Genomic DNA, 21,280 nt, shown 5'->3' with positions numbered 1-21,280 from the left:
AAAATATGGTTTGAAAATACCAATAATAATGCAAATATGCAGTGCAACGGCAGACGGGATATAATTTCGCTTTATGTTGTGGCCTGCGAAAAATCTTCTCCTTCTGCTTGTAATTATGCGAGACTTGTTCTGCATTGGGGCTGCTGTTTTTGCAGCTTTTGTTGCTGCTTCTTCGTCTACATTGCAATTTGTATGCAAATGCAATCGGCAATGCAGCCACACATACACACCGCACACATACGCACCACACACACTATCGCAGCATAAACAACGTGATTAGCATAACAGTCGACGAGGCCGTAAATATTGCATTTTAGCATAATTGTTTATACTTTGCAGCAGCTGCCAAACGAAAGCAACGCCTCTTCGCAGTTGGGCTACTTTGTATTTAGTAAGCCAAGTAATTAAGCCAACAGCATTTCGGCATATAACTCGACTCAAGCACACTTAATGAGTTTTCCAGCCAAGCACACTACTCCCATTTGGGATCAGGACTTTGATTAAGCGCAGCATTTGCATGAATTTGGCAGGCAAAATAAACCAAAGATGCATTTAAATAATTGAACAAGATCTGCTCCTTTGAATATGTAAATCAGGAAGAAAATCCTTAAGCATTATTGCTGTTTCAAATACGTTGTAAGTTAATTAGTGGAGAGAGCATCTAGTTCTTTGAATGGAATAAAACATAGGCTTGTTTTCTCACCATTTTCCATTATTTGACCAACCCGCTTTGTCGCTATTTTAACTGCATTTTCGACTGCATCATGACAAATTTCTCACACTAGTGTCAACTGCCGACATCTACGATCGCTTTCGGCACTCGGCTTTCTGCTTTCGGCTGTCGGATGTACACAATCTTCTCGGCGAATCCAACAAGTAGAGTGGGGTCGACAGTTCCCATTCCCATTCCCAAAACCCATTTTCCATTTCCCATTCCTGCCTGAAAGTCGAGTTTCAACGAGCTGTGCTAACTTTCTATTGTACAATGCGATCCAGTCACTTGTTTTTGGCCCCATTGCGATAGTGTGTGTCCATGTGTGCCAATTGCCGCCAATGTGTGTGTGGTGTATCAACAATGCCTAACTGCCTGTGACGTTGTTGGTGTTGGATATTCTCTGGTTATGCACTTCGAAAAAAAACGCTAAATAAAAAGCAGCGCCAAAAAGAAGTATCCGCATAATATGGTAATCCTAACATCCCACGTTGGGCGCCAGTTATATTAACCGCGCAAGCTCTTCAACATTCTTAGTAATTACGCCATACTTATGTGTGGATATAGAATGCAAATAGGACAAGGCATTTTTTTACGTGCACCAATGGATAAGTATCGCTTCCAATGTGTTGCTGTTGCAGTTGCAATTTCTTTTGCAGTGTTGCTGTTGCATGCTATCCCCGTTTTGGGGGCTGCGCTTTGTTCGTGTTCATTTGGCAGTTTCCGCGCTGCAAACTTTGTAATTAACTTTTGTCACGACGATGCCAAAGTCTTTCGAGGACTCTCGGCCGAATGTGAAATAAAAACAAACAAAAAACTGCATTCTGTGAGGTGAACATGCATAAGTAATTATTTATTTGCGAGATGACAGCAAATATTTCTTAAGTATGCAACAATTAGCAACGCCAGCTTAAAAACCGATTAAAGACAGCAAACAGAAATTAAGGCCAAAAGGAGAACAATAGAAGTTCCATGGCGTGCCAAAAAAAGGGGAACAAAATTAAAGTAGAATAATATAATATAAAGGAAATGAAAGAAAAGAGAGGAGAGGAAAAAAGAATTGCCAAGGAATTTGTTAACGACTCGACATGCCAAAATTAATGGCATGCCTGGCAATAATTAAAACAAAAACAAGGCAGCACGAAGCTGACGCTGCAGAAAAAAAAGAGCAGACAGAGATGGATGGCGGCGTGGAGAAAGAGACGGGAACAGAGCATCCAAACAAGTTTTCTGACAAAACAAAAAAGCGGGGGCAGAGTAAAGCGAAATGCATTATATAACAAGCATTTCCATTCATTTCCAAATGACTTTTCAAAATGTAAAGTCTGCTCACCTTTTTTTGGATGCGATTTGCAAATATTTGATCTATTGATTACCAGCCAGTAATGTTTTATTAACAGTGATGGAAAAGGCTTATGTAAATGTACCTAGTTTTATTGGGTACCTTGGATTTTTATCGATTTTATTGGTAAACTAACAAGCCAGTACCTAAAATGAATATTTATCAGGTGTAACATGTAGCTTACCTATTCGAATTTGGTGGTACACATTTACCTTGTACCTTGCATAGTCGAAAGTAAACAGTACCTTTCGATCACTGATTATAAATAGCCCGACACAGAAAGCTGCAGTAAATGTATACTTCCACCGCCCTTTTTCAATTTAATTTATCGCAAATATGCAATCGGAATGATGATGTGAGTGGAAGGGCATGCAATCAATGATGGCTTGATGAATAGCCCTTCGGGTTGACCAACAGGAACTTTAATAATTCAGCAGGCGTAAATTGAATTAGTCGGCCATTTCTTGGGGCAAATGTCATGTCAGTGGATTATTTCAAACTTAGTTAAGCTGCCGCAGAAGCGAGCTGCTTAAGAATGCAACTGTCCGTGCTATGGACGAACAATTGCAGCCTAATTGAAAGCTAAATTGAATAAAACACACCCACACACACACACACACACTCAATCGCCGAGAACAAGCCCTCGACACACAGACACATGCTAACAAGGCAGGAGAGAAAAGAGGGAAAAAAGTGTAGCCTGCTCAACGGCGCACACTCGACACGTACAATTACAGTACGGCACACACACATATGCAATCGCAATTACTTGTGCGACGGTGTGTGTGAGTGTGAGAGGAGATAGCCAGACAGTTCGCTAGAATCTCAAGAGCCTGCAACTGTGGGGCACTGCGAGAAATAACTTTTGCTGCATACTTTTGCACACCTTCGTAAATGATATAAGGCCCTTGGTGATTTCAGTGCACCTGAGGAAAATGGCACATTCTAACAACTAGTGAGCATTTGAAAGCAATCTTTCTTTCAATGCAAACAAATAGGGTTTTTCTCTGTCTGTACCTGCATAGCCATGCCAAAGGCTGCAGGATAATGGAATGGAAAAGAGAACGGCGGACACGAGAAGAGAAACATTCTGTGCACACAAAAGGGGGCCAAGGAGCGGGTGGGAGTGGGCGGGAAAATTGTGGAAAATGCAAAATTAGCATGAATACGAAATACAAGTTAAATATTTGAGCAGCCCAAAGGTGTTTCAAGCGCCAGAGAGACGAAACGAGCATAAGAATGGAGCATTAGGAGCGGGGAGAACCGAAAAACCAGGGCCAGGAAAATGGAAAATGGAAAATGCAGGCGAGCAGGCGAGATGCCTGGATGCAATCATAGAAATTGCATTTGCCGTTAGAGCAAATGGTGCTTGCGAGTCCGAAAATGAAGTATTCTGCTGCATAAGCAGAATGGGCCTGATAAAGATTTGCTTTAATTGCTAGCCATTATTCCAAAATGGGATATGTGTGTCCAGGGGTCCTGAACTCCAAGCTGTAAACATTTAATCAGTTTTTGAGCTTTTAGAAAGTATCGTAAAAATGTTGGAAAATTCTCTTCTAAACAGTTTAAATTAGGTTTCCTGTAGCTAAATCAAAGAAAATAAGATTTCTTCACATTCTAAATTTTCATTTATTTTTCTTGTAGCTAAACAACAACATTTTTTCCATTTTCCAATACTTGCTCGACACGACAGTCTAGATAAATAGACTGCTGATAAAATTTGAAATAAATAGGAACGCACACCAGCACTAGCGATAACTAATAGTTGATTTATTTACAATTTACCCGGTGCATTTTCTTTATTTTCGCTGTCCTTTACCTTTTTTTCCCTCGTTGCTTTGTTGATTTGCTTTCCCATTGCGCCGCCTCCTCCCTGCGCCTTATCAGCAGACTTTGACTTTGGGGACATGTAAATAATTTATATTGTATACTCTGTTATGTGTGTAATTTATGACGGCCTCGCTGGCACACTATAAAAAACGAAGAGCGGAGAGGTGTTATATGGCCCTTATCAGCGTGAAAGTGGGACGGGTGTGCTGGTAACTTGGCTAGTGGCTTAGCAACAATATCAGCATGGGTTTATAACTAAATTAGCATGTATGTATGTATGTATGTTTAATGCAAGGCCAAATTGGCTTTTAAAATCAAATAATTCGGGTTCTGTTAGTATTAAGTATTACAGTATTATCGAATTAAACAGCAGAAGGAGAAGTCTAATTCAAAACTAAATTTATATTGTAAATAAAATATATTCAAAATTTTTTTGATTTAATGACTGAACTTATAGTTCGCATGTAGGGTATTTAGCGACTGTCTTGCAAGTGATTTTACCTTTACTTAACCTTATTTCGCTGCGTTTCGTTTGCTGCTTATCAAGGCGATGTAACGCACACAAGCATAAAAAAAAAGACACACACTCACGCACGAAGAGATAAACGCACACATAGCCACACTAATTGCTGTTTACTCAGCGCGCAATTTTCTTTCCGACACTCAGAGAAAAAGTGGAGGCATAACTCGGAACGCCGAGGGCCATTGCCCGCAGTGCTTGTTGTTGTTGTGGCCGTGTCAACTGCAACTCACTAATCTCGCACTATCTCACACACAGATACTCACTCACACACGCGCACGCCGTGTATCTGCGCGGTGCCATCTTTCTTTGGCGTTTTATTTATTTTACCAAGAAACAAATAGTTGCCGCAATGCAAACGGACGATCATAAAAATTTAATTAACTTTTATGAACTGGGCAAATAGTGTAGGAAATGCATTAAACGCAGCGCAGAAAAAATAGAAAAACATTTACCCAAGATTCCCCGCCGCCACTGAAAGATCTATTTACCTTTTTTACGATTTTTCATTTGCGCCGTGTTTGTTTATTTGTTTGCCGATGTCTAAGCAAATGTTTTCGCCAGTGTTTGCAGAAGTTTAATTAATATTTCAATGCTAATATTTAAGGAGGCCCAATGAACAGAGGGGGTTAAGAAAACAGTCAAATTGGCAACGATTTAACCATGAAAATATAAAATCATGTATATCATGTATTAAAATGTATTACTACGTCATGGTATAAACAAATTGTTACCTTTTGAAATGGTCCTAATTCTTTGCACACATCTGTGGGTGTGTGTTTATTTTGGGACTGTTTGCTCGTAAAATGCAAAAATTTAAATGTAAGCAAAACTAATTGGCAATTTTCAATTGGAAATTGCGTGCAAATTTATTTTAATTTTGCACCTGCGTTTGCCAGCCCCATCGATGTTGGCAATGCAAATATTTTTAGAAAGCAAAAGGAGGGATAACCCATCACCACCCCCCACCCACCACCACCTTTGCCATTTTCCTTTTTCCAGCCCGGTGTTTGTTCAAGTTATTTGGCTGCTCGGCTGGCACCTGGGCCCGGAGATAAGGAGAGGAATTCGAATTTGCCAGCTCGCATTGTTGGATTTATTTGCATGGCATTATGCGACACATACTATGCATACCAGATAAATCCATATGGACACTACACCCACCACTGGAGGAAGGTGCCCCCCTGCCAAGGTGGCAAATATTATTTCACACATGTGTAAAATATAAATCACTTTATTGCAGCCAATTTGCACAAACGATTTGCTTTGACTGCGATTCTGTTGGCCATGTATGCAAATCGTGTTTGTTGTCTGCACAAAACTCCCAGCCACATCAGCCACTTTAATTGGAAGCTGCCTTTTTGGGCCATTTTTGATTTGTGCCTTTCGCAATTAGCAGAAATATTTCGAGAGATATTCGTTTGCCCTGGACGGACCCAAGGAGTTTTGTTTTTGTTGATTTATTGCAAGAAATTTACGACAGCCACAATGTTTATTTATACCCCTGCCCCTCTTTCATCAGGATTCCGAAAAGTTTGTCTGATTGTGTAAATGCATATTTGCACAGCCAGCATTTTAAATGTTTGCAGAGCAATGCTTCATTAAAAGGGCGAAAACGCTTGCTGTATCGATAATTTCATATATCTTGTGTTTGCCGAACAACCATATACCAATATTTAAGTGGGTTCCCTCACTGTCGGAAGTTCTGTAAGTGTATCCCACCCATGAGTAGTTGGTTCCAAGTTAGGCCACAATATAAACTCGCTGGCTTAATGCAAAAGTATCTGACCTGACATTATCGATGGACCTGTCCAGAGCAGCGAAAAACTATTTTTGCCGTTTTGCATCCCTTCGCCAGGAGAGGAAAATGTAGAAAAAGTAAAACTAATAAACGACGAGAAGCAACGACAGCGACGCTTTTATGAACATAAATTTTGAAAGACTTTAATGGCGAGCGGGCACAACGACAAAAACAAATGGCAACCGCAGCTGTTGCTACGAATTTTTGCAACATTTTTCCTCTGTTTTCGGAATCGGCTGCACAAATAAATTGCGCATAAATCGTGGGCAACATAAATTTTACATGCTGCCCGGCGTTTGCGGACTGAAAACAAGTTGAAATTATGTGAGCGTGGCGGGCATAATTTATGCGATCGGATGGGGAGGCAATTAAAATATTTGTGCCAACTAACAAATATCCTTAATTAAAAAATATCTTGAGCTATGCAATATCGAGTTGGAAATTGTAGGCACCAAAGTGTAGCTCAGTCTTCAACTCTGTCGAAATTAACTTTATTTAAGAGCTGGCTAAGCGAGTTATTTATAATGCTAAGCGTGCTTATCAAAAGTTTAGAACTAACTAACTTTCGTTTCCCCTCCGTTTTTTTTCAGCAGTCACGCGCCCGCAAAAACTCCACCAAAGCAAACAAACTGAATGCAGCCGCTGCATCAGCAACATCGCCTCGTCTAAGTCCAGTGCCTGCAGCAACACTGTTGCCGCAGCAATCGCCAAATACCACATCAGCAACAGGCAACCTGCAGCAGCAGCAACAGCAGCAGCAGCAGCAGTACCAGCAGCACCAGCAACTTTTGTCGCAACAGCAACTACTGTCGCAGCAGCAACAGCAATACCAGCAGCCGCAGCAGCAACAGCAGCACTTCCAACAGCAGCAGCAGCAGCACTTGCAGCAGCAGCACGCACAGCAGCAACATTTGCCACAGCAGCAACATCAGATAACCGCACAAATCCAAACCATGAAGGATCAACCGCAGCAGCCCATGGTGAGTCAATCGGTTTCGATTTCCTATGCAATGCCATTGAACTTTTCGTGTTTCGAAACCCCCCCTACCCTTTCCCGCTGCTCAGGCAGCTTTGATTTCCATTTCGTTTTCCATTTCAAGGCAGCCAAATACGAAATGCAAAATACAAAACACAAAAAGCCCATAAATCCGCATGGCCACATTGCGTATACGTCACGTGGCCCCGGGCCCAATCAATTGCAGCTGTGCAAACTCATACTCGCCGCAGCCAGACATCGTGTATATATATATATATATATAGTAGATATAGTTCCCCATTCATTCATAAAGATTTTGTCGATTTTTATCAATGATTGCTAAATGCTTTTGAAAACAAAACCACACACACGTGAGCCAGGTGCAGATAAATTTCAGACGCAGGAAGCCAGCTGCCTGGCAACTCAACTTGCCTGCACTGAGGCAAAAAAATGTGTCGATCACAACTACTTACTTAAAATACATTGAAGTGTACATATTTCTAAAATAAGATGGGCACAATAAGGTGAATTTATGTGAGAACTTGACTTATATAAAGTGCTGAGTATCTTCAAAGCATACCAATTACTTTTTTTTTATGTGTAATCCGAATTGTGTGTGCTTTAATTTTTTACATTTTATTTGAATTTCATTGTGGCCGCCTGCCACTGCTCCCCACTTTCACTTTCATAACTTTTCTGCGCGCTCGTAAAAATGCAAATGAAAACGGGTTGAGTTTTTGGGTCTGGCCGGCAGTCTGGCTTTGTTTTTCTGGCTTATTTCTCGTTTTATTTCCTTTCATGGCGCTTCCTGTTTATTCAGGGAGCAAAAATGTAGCATAATTTGAGGCGTGTTAATTAACAGTGGTGTTTTGTGTACGCCGCGGAAGTTGTAACTCAGGCAAAAAGGAAATTTCTGTTTTGGGTTTTGGAGCTTGCTACCAATTAGACTGAGCCTAATTAGGGCACACAAAATATGATTTATGACTGGCCAATCCAGGCTAGCTTTGGCTACATAATTCATGTCAGTTTTCAACTGTTTTTATGGCCAAAATGCTTATTTATGAATGGTGTTGCAAAGGAGGTAATGGCATTGAGTTGCGTTGGTTTTTTGTCTAGACCTGGAATTAATGGGGATATGGGTATAAAAAAATGGCCAGGAAGCGGTTATTACTTCACTTATTTTATTTTACATTCAAATTGCTTTAACTTGAAGTGCACATAATTGAAAGATTATTAATGTTCGTTCCATCTTTGTTTCCAGGCACCCATGGCCTTCTACCCCACATGGCAGGCGGATCCGTCGCAGGGCTGGCAGAACCAGTTCATACAGCAGATACCACAGAACACACCGGCCATAACGTCCTTGAACTCCCTGGACTTCCAGACGCAGTCGTATGCGTATCCCTCGAACGGCTATGTGCAGTCGGGATTGGGATTCGATCCCAACTACGGTAGGTCGCCATATGCGGCGCCAGTGCAGCGCTACGACTTCCAGAGCCAGCAGCTGTCCACGGCTCCGTCGGCCATCAACCAGGTGGGTCTGCAGAGTGTGGCGGGATTCGCGCCCAGCTACGCAGGACAGGTGTCCGCCGCACCAGTGCCGCCGTCGCAGCAGCAACAACAGCAGCAACAGCAACAGCAGCAGCAGCATCTGGGAGCGGACCTCAATAAGACGATGTCGGGAAACGACACGCCTGGATATCCGCGGGTGAGCAGCGTGCCGCCGCGCTCACTCAACTGTAACGGGTATTCAGGCGATTACAGCGGTTCCCCAGCCACCAACAGCAACAGCAACAACAACAGCAGCAGCAACACCAGCAACACGAACAACAGCAACGCCAGCAACAACAACGCCACCACAGTGGTCAGCGGAGGCACCACCACGCCAGCCCCACCTCCTACAGTGGTGGCCCAGCCCGCCTCCTCGCCCATGCAGCCACCTAACCAAGCGGTGCCCCAGTCACCCACGCGCAGCAACATGCTGCAGCAGCAGCAGCAGCAACACCAGTCGCCCACGGGCAACGGGCTGCAGCCCTACGTGGCACCGCAGCAGCAGCAACAACAACAGCAGCAGCAACACCTCTCCTCGCCACCGATGCAGGACTGGAACTGGCAGCAGCAACAACAGCAGCAGCAGTCTTTGGGCGGCGAGGGCTATGCCCAGGGTGAGAGACTTCATCTGAACACACGCATCAAGTCGATGATTATGCGCAAGAGCGATCCCAAGGATCCGCCGCCAGACCTGCAGCAGCAGCCGCAGCAGGTGCAACAGCAGCAGCAGACCGGTCATTTTTTATCGTATAGCCACCATCTCCGGCCCGAAGCGGCGCTGAGCGCCAACGGACCGAGCAGTGCCACGCCCACCCACCCACTGCCCAACCTGCAGCAGCAGCAGCAGCAAGTGCAGCAAGTGCAGCAGGTGCAACAACAGCAGCAGCAACAGCAGGCGGTTGGTGGACAAGTGGCTGCCGAGCCGATCGGAGGTGGTGGCGATCACATCTGGAAGCCGCACCACGCCAACTCGTTCAAAAAGCCAAGCGTGGTTAGCGGCTATCCGGCATCACAGGATGCACAGTTGCAGCTGCAGTTGCAGCAACACCAGCCAGGACAGCACACGACCATCAACCACTCGGTCGATCCGCCAGTGGTGCCACCACAACAACATCCTCCAGTAGCCGCCGCCCAGCCTAAGAAGTCGCGAAGTCGCAGCAAAGCCAGTCGAGCAGCGGCGGCGGCAGCAGCAGCAGCGGAGGCAGCGGCGGAGATCGATCGTGATCGAAACTCCACGGATCCAGGAGGTGGTGGCCTGAAACCGCTCAGTGCTCACTATCCCCCGCATCCACATGCCGCCGGAGGACCGCCACCGGGCCAGGACTATCACTCGCAGTACATCAAGACCGAGCCTGGCTTACTTGGTCCTCCGCAGCCAAATAAAATGGAGGGCTACGAGCGGAACTACCAAAACTTCATCCAGTACGCGGACTTCTGCCAAAACGATGGCCAAGGACAGCCCGTGCAACAGCACCATGGTCATGGGCAGCAGGACTACGCCGGCTATCATCACAACTCCGCCTATTATGGCGCCGGAGCCAGTAGTTTTCAGCAGAACTTCCAGCAGAATTTTGTCCCGGGATACCAGCACTCCACCTACGGTGCCAGAGGGAAGCCGCCTGCCAACCAACCGCACCAGATCCATGGGCATGGTCAGAGCTTGATGGAACTGGACCGCAAGCCGGATACCAACAGCATCATACCACTGCCCACGAACTACGAGAAGGATATACCCGCCTATCCCATTCCGCCGCATCGCTATGCTTTGGGACACGGAGCTCCTCCGCACTTGAGTCACCACGGCATGCTGGAGCCCAAGATCGAGGACATGGGAATGCTGGGACACGGTGGAGGCTATGCCTATCTGGGGAGTGAGGGAAAACCCCTGAACAATGGGTTCTCCTGCTGCCGACAGGGTGGCACTCGTCCACCCACCGCCGAGCACTTAAAGGACGGAACCTGCCTGGGATTGGGTATACAACCCAAGGAGGAACTCATCGACGAGGATGAACTGATCGACACCCATGGCAATGGGCTCAAACCCATTGGTGGTGTGGGCAAAGCCAAGGGAAAACAGAAGCCCGATGAAATCCCTGAGATTGTGGTGAAGCACGAGAAGATCAACCCCATGTTTGACACCACGGATCGTCTGGAGAAGGGCAACAAGACAGAGATTCCCGAGTGCGAGTGCTTCCAGTCCGACAAGAATCCTCCGGAGCCGGGTACTTACTACACACATTTGGGTGAGTTTGGCCTTAATCCATTTACATCAGAACCTTAAACTAATTACAATGCATCCTGGTTTAGGCACGGCTTCGTCTCTCATGGATTTGCGAAGAGAATTCGAGGAGCGTTGCAACCTGACGGGTCGTCAGTTGAGAATCGAGAAGATCGTCTACACGGGCAAGGAGGGCAAGACTTCACAGGGATGCCCGGTGGCCAAATGGGTCATCCGGCGGGCTGATCTCGAAGAGAAGATTCTGGTGGTGGTCAAGAAACGACCGGGTCACAGGTGGGTTTCCTACATCATTCACTACTTCTTCAAGATTGATAATTTTGTATATTTGTTATCCAGATGCATAGCTGCATATATTGTAGTGTGTATGGTGGCCTGGGATGGAATGCCCCGTCTGGAGGCGGATAACGCTTACAAGAATCTGATCCCGAAGCTGAACAAGTACGGCCTGCCCACCACGCGAAGATGTGCCACCAATGAGAATCGCACCTGTGCCTGCCAAGGTATGTACCACACATCCAGTCCATGGAAATTGGGATAGATATAAATATTGGTTTCTTCAGGACTCGATCCGGAATCGTCGGGCGCGTCGTACTCCTTCGGCTGCTCCTGGTCGATGTACTACAATGGCTGCAAGTACGCCCGCTCCAAGACGGTGCGGAAGTTCCGGCTGTCCGTAAAGAGCGAGGAGGCGGCCATCGAGGACCACATGAACCTGATTGCCACCCTGCTGGCGCCGGTGTTCAAGCAGGTCTGTCCGCGATCCTACGACAACCAGACAAAGTACGAGCACGAGGCCAGCGACTGCCGGCTGGGTCTGGAGCCCGGGAAGCCCTTCTCCGGGGTCACCGCCTGCCTGGACTTCTGCGCCCACTCCCACAGGGATCTGCACAACATGCAGGATGGCTGCACGGTACACGTGGCGCTGCTGAAGCCCGGCAACCGGGACACCCGCCTCCCAGACGACGAACAGTTCCACGTCCTGCCGCTCTACACGATGGACGGCACGGATGAGTTCGAGAGCGTCGAGGGTCAGAGGGACAAGCACCGCACCGGAGCGGTGCAAATGCTGGACAAGTGAGTGTACCGTTGAGTTTTGAGCAGCCGCTCCCGGGCACTCGGAAGGGAAATCGATCGAAACCTAAGGATCTCGCTCGATTTTTGTTCTGAGTGTACTTATTCTAGTGCCTTGCTAATATGAACCTCCATTTTTTGCCTCCCAATCATATAGATTTCCCTGCGAGGTACGCGTTCGATCAACACCTTTGATACCGTGCAGAAGGCATGGCAAGAAGCGAAAGGATGGCGACGAAGCGGCGCCACCAGACGGAGACCAGGACGCGGTGGGCGATGCCAATAGCCAGAGCAGCTCCAGCAACGGTGCCCAGTCCCAGACCCAAGCCAATAACCAGCAGAGCAGTCCACCAGCCCTGGGAACCGCACACATCAAAAAAGAGAACGGCAATGGTGTGAACGCAAATGGAGCTAGTAGCAAATCGAAGGGCAAGGGAAAGTCCAATCAGTCCAATAATTCGAGTGCTTCCACGCCGGGATCCGCGCCTCCCTCGACTCCCTCGCCGCGGTGCCAGACTCCAGTGACTAACAATCCCAGTCCGGCGGGCAGTGCTTTCAGTACACCACCCGTCCACGGTTCCAATGCCAATCCCCAAAGCAATGGTGGCCAAGGCACGGGCAATCAGCCCGGACAGCTCATGAGCTCCAACTCCAGCCTGATGAACATGGCCACCATGATCGACACCTTCACGGATGCCCAGCTGCAGTCCAACCAGATCTCAAGTACTGTCCTAGACTCGCCGTACTCCTATGACTACCAGACGGCTTCCTACATAGACTCCCGGAACTACTACGGCCAGTGGCCAACGCCCCATGCTCCGATGGGCATGCAGGCGCAGGTGGGTGGACTAGGAGGAGGAGGTCCAGGAGGAACGGTGGCAGGCGTGCCACCTCTGACACCCAGTACTCCTACGGCTCAACCGCAATTGGGTGTTCCGCCGGCGACTTCCATTGCCGGAGGAACGACCACAGGAGCACCAACAGGAGCTCTTCCGGCCACAGCTCCTCCTACGGCTACCCCAACACAGCTGGAAACGAGCAATGGCTATGGACCTGGCAACTATCAAACCCTCGTCAGTAATCCCGCCTCGAATCTAACCAATCCCGGAGGAGTAACCACGGAGGTGCAGCAACAACATCAGCAGGCCCAGCAACAGTCCGCGCTGACAGGAGGAGTGGGGCCCGGTGGCCTGCCCGTAGTGGGTGGGGCACCTGGTGACCTCAAGGGCCGACTGGTCAGCGAGGAGAATCCCGACTCCACTACCTTGGTCAACCACCATCACCATCATCATAATCTCACGGAGAGTAAACTAACAGCCTTGACGGCCATGCAACCGATGACGAACCTCGCACCGCTGACGACCTCGCACCATCCGCAGGAGGGATTCGTGAAGCCAAAGCCACCGCCCAGCGACTATACGGCCCAGTACACGGCTCAGTATCCGAACAACTATCAGATGTACCCGCCTCCACCACCACCGCCGCATTCGGCGTACTCCGCCTATGATGCCTATCAGAATATGAACTATAACTATGGGTATCATCAGGCGTACTCGCCGTACGGAATGTATCCACAGCAGACGCCTCCACCCACGCCACCTCCGCCATCGCCCAACTGGAACATGTATGGTCACCATCAGACGGGGTCCGTGAACTCAGGCTATGGCAGTGCAAATCCTGCTGCAGGAGCGGGTTCCTTGATATCCAGCCATGGGTCAGTAGCCTCCGCGGGCGTGGGCCTCCAGAAAGCGATGGTTCCAGTGCCAGGACCACTGCATCATCAACAGCAACAGGTGCTACAGCAGCAACAGCAGCAGCAGCAGCAACAGCAACAACAGCAACAGCAGCAGCAGCAGCAGCAACAGCAGCAGGTGCAACAACTGCAACAGGAAGCTCCGCAAACGATATTACCCGACCTGAGCAATGGCCAAACCAACTCCGATACAGTAGCAACGCCCACGCCGACTGGAGATTCATCCAGCAATGACGCGGGACCTGGCAACCCGGGTGCTGGAAACCAAGCGCCCGCAAGTGGAGCAGGTGCAGCAACAACGGCACCTCCCATCGCCTCGCCAGGTAGCACCAATTCCACCAAAATCGAGCCCATTGGCGAGGTGGCCGAGATCAATGAGAACATCGAGGCCTTCCAGGATCCGCAAATGGGCGGCGTGGCCATAGCTCTGAATCACGGCAGTGTCTTGATAGAGTGCGCCAAACACGAGATGCACGCCACGACGGCGGTGCGCCGGCCAGATCGACATCACCCCACGCGGATGACCCTGATCTTCTACCAGCACAGGAACCTCAATCGATGTCGCCATGGCATCGACGAGTGGGAGGAGAAGATGCGGGTAAAGAAGATCAACACGGACCTAGACAACAAAGCCAAAGAAGAGCGCGAGCGACTGATAAAGAAGGCGGCTGGCGAGGATATGGACGAACTCGACGAGGATGCACTGATGCAGGACGAGCCGGTGCCCATTAAAAAGGAATCCTCCGCCAATGGCCAGCAGCTAAAGAACGGAGCCAGCGGCAGTAAAAAGAAGAAGAGCAGCGATTCCAAAAAGTCCCAGGCCAACGAGCAGTCAAAAAACGAGAAGGTTGCCCTCCACGCACCAACACTGACGACCACGTCGTGGACGACCCTGTTCCCCACGCATCCGTGCGTGGTTTCGGGGAAATACCCGGAGGGCAATAGCAGTCCGACCTCGTCCACGAACAACGCGCCCAACGGTGGTGGCTGCCCCGCCCAGCAGCAGCAGCATCTGCCTCCACCGCCTGGCAGTGGGCTCATCCATCCACCGCCGGGCACGCCCACTGGCACCGCAGCACCGCCGCCGCTGCCCACTCCGCATCAGCAGCTGCCGCAGCAGCAGCAGACCTGAATCTATTCAGGCTGAGGGGCTACTACTGGTAACCAGCCGCCGGAGTCCGCTGCATAGGCCTAATCTTAAGAATCCACACAAATCAATCCTGTTCCGGGTTTGAATTACGATTGAATCGGGCGGATCGGATAGTAATAAATTGAACACATTTCAGATATATTTGAATTGAATTTGAAAAGAAGAGTTTCTTGAACTTCGATTTAAAGCACTTTCAATTACCAAGTTTTCAACGCAAAGTTATTCCAAAAAGCTAGATTGAAACCAAAAACTTTGACAAATACATAACAGCACTAAATTTTTACTCGATTTACTTCACAAATAATGAGGAAAGTAATTGAAATTTTTTTCCAAAACCGCCAAACAAATCGAAATTAAACTGAAGAACAGGGTTGTATGACTGAAAATTCACTCAAAGCAAAGAAAAGAAACAGAGACAGAGGATTTAATTATTTTTGTAAATGCGTTTGATTTAGTGTGCCATAGGAGGAGAATTAGAAGAGTTCCCGGAAAAAGAGTTGCAGTTGAAAGAGTACAGTTGACGCTGCCGGGCCAGAGTTGTCACCATTCCACAAGAAAATATCCCAGATACATCACACTTCACTCAGCAAAAATCACACAAAAATAACAAGTTTCTAAACTGAATGAGCAGTTAGTTTAAAATCAACTATTAACTTTAGTTTCTTAAGAGCCAGCAACAAAACGATTTCTGTTAAATGAGTTATTTTTAAAGACAAGCAGGAAGCAAACTACAGAACTACAGAACAAGAACAAAACGAATACTACTAAAACAAAAACTAAATAAAGAAATTTTTGCTTAGAAACAAAAAGTCAGACTAAGAGTTAGTGGGAGTTGAAAAAAGATCATTGCCAAAAGTACAAATAAACCATTTTTTAACAAGCAACTAGATGAACGTAAAGAATTTCGCAAGACAACAAAAGAAAATAGTTGGTAACAGAGAAAAACAGTTTTTACAAAAGAACTACACTACACTACAAGAGTTTTAAATTTAGTTAAATACCCATTTTCCAACAATTTGACTATCCTTTGGGATTGGCTCGAACTTGAGTGGCAGTGCCAATCGAATTTAAATTGTATGAACGAAACAGATGGCGAATTTCTGTCATGAAAAATTATGTTTACACTGAAAGAAATTCCCCATATGCTCAGCTGAATTATCATTCGATACCAGACCACAAGCAGGAAGTTTAAAATGGTGCGAGCAGGACAACTAGAACTACAGCTAGAGAAGAATTGAATATTTTTGAGCTCGGGAGAAAGAGACAAACAGAACGGCACACGCCAGCTGAGAAAGAGATAGACCGATAAACGAGTAAGGCAGCAAGACATTTTTAAACTTTAATCATAATTTAAACTAAGTTTAAGCAAAACACACACACACACACACACGTGCAAAACACGAAAGTTAAATATATTTATTTATGCGCAAATCGACGGCAAATAAGGGGTTTAATTCTAGTTATTATTATTTCTGCAAGATTTAGTTTGAAAAACCCAAAAAGACTCGAAACCAATCAAGTATTAAGCACTAAACAACCAACAACTAATACTAAACTTATTTGCCTAACCATTTGTAATTGTTGTATAAAACTCAATGAATAATTTGCATCCATCCAAAAGGTAACATACAATTAAAGATTAGAATGCAAATGTGGCAGCGCAACTGAATTTCAAATCAAATTAGTCTACATATACATATAAATATATTTTGCACAAAATAAAACAGAAGAGCGGAATGAAAAGGATAAGCAAAACGGTTATTGATAATACGATCCTTGATGATCCTGGACGAACGGACATATAGATCGTATGTAAACTGTACGTAATGTAATTTAAATGTAAGGCAGCGAAGAAGACTTTTGAGCAACAAGAAAAAACATGTTTTGATAAATATTTAAATGTTTATATAATATATTAATATAACTTATGATAATTGATAATTGATTAACTGATTACGCAAGCCAACAACAACTATTATAGTTTGTAAATGCTTTTTTTATCATTTTCAAATAAAAGCAAATCCTTTGCCATCATTAAGTTACACACCCCAAAACGACTTTTGAGTTTCGCGGGGCGCTCGGCGTACACCTTTTACATAAACTATACGTATATTGGCATATGATAAAGCAGAAACAAAACCAATTAACACTCAACACTGAGCAGCATAAGTAATAAGCGGAAATAAGAAATCAGAAATTAGAACTCAGAAATCAGAAAAGAGCTCGAAGATATCGCACCTGACTTAGCGACATTCGGGTGCAGAATCAGATAGAGATACGATATAGCGAGATACATACATATTGTAAAACGATATACAACCCGAGAACGTATATAAAGATTGTGAAGCACGAAGCGGATGGATGAGATGGATGAAAAACGTAATTATATTTATTTAAAGTACGCGCATGGAAAGCAAACAGATATTAATATTAAATAAAACGAAAACAAAGTTAAGATCGCCAGACTGCATTTTTCATTTGCAACAACGGGGGGATACCCATACCAGCACTTCTGATAATTATTTAAAAATATTCTTTATTGGAAAACACTTCTTGTGGAGTACAAAGTCATACGGTTGTCAAACTTATGACAATTTAGAGGCTAATACTAGCATATTCGGAATCCTGTTTGAAACCAAACAAAACTCCAAAGCATACGTAACGCTACAAATTATTTTTGTGGCATTTGGAATTGGTTTGAGATGCACTATATTTAAGGTAAAGATACTCTCTGTTGCATCCTCTGTTGCATATGTGCGCTTGAGTCGGGGTAAATTGTTATGTGGCCAAGCGGCCGTACAACCTATCTAGCCTAGTTATTTACATCGAAGTGTTCTAAGTACATGGCAAGTGATACTATTGCAGGGCAGCGGTTACAGGCTGAGGACGAGGTCCTGCGAGTAGTTGTCCAGCGCTGTTTTGTTGAACGAGCCGAAGTTCCACTGCTGGAACCGATTGTCGGTGTCGCACTTGTTGGCCACCACCTCCTGGGAGAAGGGCAGCAGCTCCAGGCACCTTCTGCCCTCCGTGCCGTGCTTGAGCTGCTTGTGGCGGTAGTCGTAGTACCAATACTGGTTGCCACCCTGGCTGTGGCAGTCCCACAGCCAAACGGGCGCATTGGCATCCCAGATCTGGACGTCCAGGCACTCCTTCTTTCGCCGTAGGCGAAGGTCTCGCTTCCAGCTCAGCTCCCAGAACTGCGTTCGCTGCGGAGTCTTTATATTGTCGGCACACGCGTACATGCCCATCTTGTTGTGCTTCTTTCTGCCCAACGTGTCCAGGCACAGATTCTGATTGCCCACATTCTGCAGAGCGCCCATGGCATAGGACGGCGGATCCACCGGCGGATAGGTCTTCATCAGATCGAAGGCCACCTCCTCCATGAACCATTTGAAGGACTTGCAGTTCAGCTTGGTGCGGATGGCCTTTTGCTCCGTCAAATCGCCAGGATCCACGCTCTCGTACAGACCGTCTCCGTGGCTGTACAGGTAGTTCTTGTACTCGTCCATCCACACCTCCGCCACTCGCTTGTAGTTCTGCAAAGTAATCAAGAGTTAGTCGATGGGTCTAATTAACTGATTGATTGCCTTGATAAGAATAATAATTACTGCGAAATCGTTGGCGAAGAAATCTTAAATAAAATTTGTTGCCATGGCTGCAATCAAGTTAACTTCGAAAGCCATAAACCCCTTTTTAAATATGCGCAAATATTTTTCACAACAATGTGTCAAGTTCGGATAGCTACATGCCAGAGTAAACAAAACAAAGATATAAAGATATACCACGAAGAGGCAACATATAAATTTCTAATTAGAACCAACACGCCAAGTTTATCCGCCAAAAACAAAAACATAAAAATAAAAACTTGTAAAATGAACTAGCGAAGTTCAGAGACAAAAGAATTTTATGAGGTCTTAAAAAAATTAAGAAACTAAATGGGAGTGTCTGTTAATGTTGGATGAAACCCGTTTATGGCTCAATTTCCCATTCGCCATTTAGATTACTCTTTATTCTCTACTGCTAAACTCACCTTGTGCAGGTAATCGCCCTTCCTGGGACTCGGCTGATGGTTGCGAGGTCCGCGATAGATATGCCCAATGCGGGAGCAGGGCGCATCGTACATTTCACCACCACACATCCAGATCTTGAAGCTTAGCTCATACTGTTCTCCGCCCCAGATGTCCAGGCCCTCGTCGTAGCCGCCCAGTTCCCAGAAGAACTCCCTAGAAATGGCAAATAGACCGCCAGCCATGATGGGACTCTTGAACGGATCGGCCGGATGCTTTAGATCCTCTGGCAGCAATGGCAGGCGCTTGTAAAAGAACTCCCAGTCGAACGCTCCTCGGGCTCCCTCATCCTGCGCCCGGTAGTGGAAGTTGGTGTGGTCAATCACATCGATAAAGGGACACACCGCCGTCCGTTTGTTCAGGGCAATCGGCTCCAGCAACGGTGGCAACCAATTGTAGTTGGCCTCCACGTGGGAATCGAGGAAGATGAGCACCTCTGCAGTGGCATTCCTTGCGCCCGCCGCTCGGGCACCAATCAGTCCCGTGCGCCTTGGCAGCCTCACCACGCGCACCCACTTAAAGTGTTCCGCTATATAGGTCTCCAGCTCCTTTCCCAAATATTCGCGGTCACTGTGATCGTCCACCAGGATTATCTCCTTCATCAGCTCCGGCGGCGAGCGATTAATCAGACTGTGAACTGAGCGCATCAGCACGCTCAGGTATTCGTTGTAAAAGATGATGATCACACTGACTGTGGGCAACTTCGCTACGTACTCCTTCTTGCGACATCTGCAATTGAATTAATAGATTAAAATAAATTGGAATTGGCAATAAATTATTCGTTAACAGATATCACTGCACTGATATAATTAATTCAATATCTTCCTACTATAAAATAATAAGCATTTCAAGCAAGCAAAATGGTCTTATCTGACTTTGAAAATAAAACTGATTTGGAGCGTCACATTAGAGAAGTGCCCATTTTGGGAGCCACTGCCTTATCTCGACTCCTATATTTAGCGAAACTAAGTGCTTTTTGATGAACAACTCACAGAGGGTGGCGGATGTCGGGCACCGAGCGGTTAACCGATATGGAATCCGAGAGCAGGGCATTAAATCCATTTTCCAGGGACATTCGCTTCTCCAAGTCTCGCTGGGACTCATCGTCGAGCGTCGATGCCTTTCCGCCCTCCCCGAGGCCCACGCGCTTGGCATCCTTTTCCATGAAAGTATAGTCGTGCCAGTCCTTCTTCACCGAAGCGTCCGCCGGCGCAGCCATTTGGAGCTCCTCCTGGGGCTGCTGTTGCGGTTCGTCGTCCGCCGGATGCGGATTATCGACTTCTTCCTCCACCGGTTCGGGCTCATCGATCTTCTGCAGCTCAGGATCCTCTTCGAAGTCGGGTTCCTGTGGTTTCTGAGGTTCTGGTTGCTTTATAGCTGGCACCTTCACCTTGACATCGCCGGAAAGGCCAGCCTTTTCGGGCACGGGCTCCACGCCATGATGGACTGGCTTGTTGGTGTACGGAGTAGATGAGATCCAGCTGGTTATCAGTACGAAGAGAGTCAGTGAGATCAACAAGAGCAGCGAGGCCTTCACTATCCACTTGAGATTGGGTCGCCGCATCTTTGCCGGATATCCGTGGCTACGTGTGCGCTCTACGGGTCTCTACGTCAACCATTAATGTCGGTGAAGTATATCTCGCGGTAATGGTGATATTGGTTTGTTAGCTCAGGTGCTGCGGATGTTTGCTGGCTTGTCTCTTTATCTGGCGGCACTGCAACGTGGTCTGTGGGTGAAAGAGAATAGTAGAAAAGTAGAAAAATTCAGAAACGTAAGCACATATGTATCTTTTTGGGTCGCACATACAAAAAATACAAGATAAGCGGCGAGTCATTTTCACCAATACGAAAGTTAAGATAATAGAAATGATATTTAACTGCGCTGAAGGAACATCCGCTGGATAGTTACCTTATCGCAGACATATGTCAATGAATGTACTATAACTTAGAAACACTTCAGCGACTAACTTTGTTTATAATTCCGGATTTTATAATTTTAATCAGGTGAAACGTCATCAGCAGGTGAATTCTTATCAGGAGTTTGTTCTCACCTCTCTACGACTGTATTCTACTCAAAGCTCCATCCAAACGGGGTTGAATAAACTTATTAACTACTAAAATACTAATTAGCATAGCAAAACAAAAGTTTGCTTCCACGTCCGCGGAAATTCGGTTTTTTTGGTTCTGTTCTTGGCGCTGTTCTAATGCCATTCACACGGGCACGCCTTCATTGTAAACAGCTGTTCGGACATTCACAACGAAGGAGGG

The 21,280-nt window shown here is 46.4% G+C and overlaps 2 protein-coding genes across 9 annotated transcripts in view; one reads left to right on the top strand and one right to left on the bottom strand.

Moving 5' to 3' along the window:
- Tet (Ten-Eleven Translocation (TET) family protein) overlaps positions 1–17,270 on the top strand; it is a 92,952-nt gene extending 75,682 nt beyond the window's left edge. For 2 of the 6 annotated variants that reach the window (NM_001259652.2, NM_001274414.2), the window contains 6 exons: positions 6,796–7,185; positions 8,443–10,975; positions 11,040–11,244; positions 11,308–11,471; positions 11,532–12,045; positions 12,200–17,270. In NM_001259652.2, coding sequence (NP_001246581.1) covers positions 6,796–7,185; positions 8,443–10,975; positions 11,040–11,244; positions 11,308–11,471; positions 11,532–12,045; positions 12,200–14,927 — 6,534 coding nt within the window. In that variant the 3' untranslated portion in view covers positions 14,928–17,270. The remainder of the gene's footprint in view (positions 1–6,795; positions 7,186–8,442; positions 10,976–11,039; positions 11,245–11,307; positions 11,472–11,531; positions 12,046–12,199) is intronic. The other 4 variants (NM_001259653.1, NM_001274415.1, NM_001259654.2 and 1 more) reach the window with 3 other exon arrangements.
- A 196-nt stretch (positions 17,271–17,466) lies between these two features.
- Pgant6 (Polypeptide N-Acetylgalactosaminyltransferase 6) lies at positions 17,467–21,222 on the bottom strand. 3 transcript variants are annotated; one of them, NM_167966.2, is made up of 4 exons: positions 20,922–21,222; positions 20,005–20,739; positions 18,976–19,741; positions 17,467–18,481 (listed from the first exon to the last, which is right to left on the bottom strand). In NM_167966.2, exons 2-4 carry the CDS (start codon positions 20,574–20,576, stop codon positions 17,819–17,821), a joined length of 2,001 nt encoding a protein of 666 aa, NP_728779.1. In that variant the 5' UTR covers positions 20,577–20,739; positions 20,922–21,222; the 3' UTR covers positions 17,467–17,818. The 3 variants fall into 3 exon arrangements, with proteins under 3 accessions (NP_728779.1, NP_001261342.1, NP_647749.2); NM_001274413.1 differs by having other exon boundaries at positions 20,981–21,222; NM_139492.3 differs by having other exon boundaries at positions 21,064–21,222.
- Positions 21,223–21,280: the final 58 nt, after the last annotated feature.

Source organism: Drosophila melanogaster, chromosome 3L, assembly GCF_000001215.4.
Source record: "Drosophila melanogaster chromosome 3L".
NCBI classification, from domain to species: Eukaryota; Metazoa; Arthropoda; class Insecta; order Diptera; family Drosophilidae; genus Drosophila; species Drosophila melanogaster.
The sequence above is the reverse complement of the archived record's forward strand: the minus strand, read 5'-3'. Positions and strand labels throughout refer to the sequence as shown.

Bases quoted from the DNA above. Each gene is read 5' to 3' on its own strand.
- Pgant6 (NM_167966.2), bottom strand. From the start codon at position 20,576: ATGCGGCGACCCAATCTCAAGTGGATAGTGAAGGCCTCGCTGCTCTTG. The intron at 19,742-20,004 runs GTGAGTTGTTCA...ATTCAATTGCAG, and splicing joins CCCGACATCCGCCACCCTCT to ATGTCGCAAGAAGGAGTACG. The intron at 18,482-18,975 runs GTGAGTTTAGCA...ATTACTTTGCAG, and splicing joins AGGGCGATTACCTGCACAAG to AACTACAAGCGAGTGGCGGA.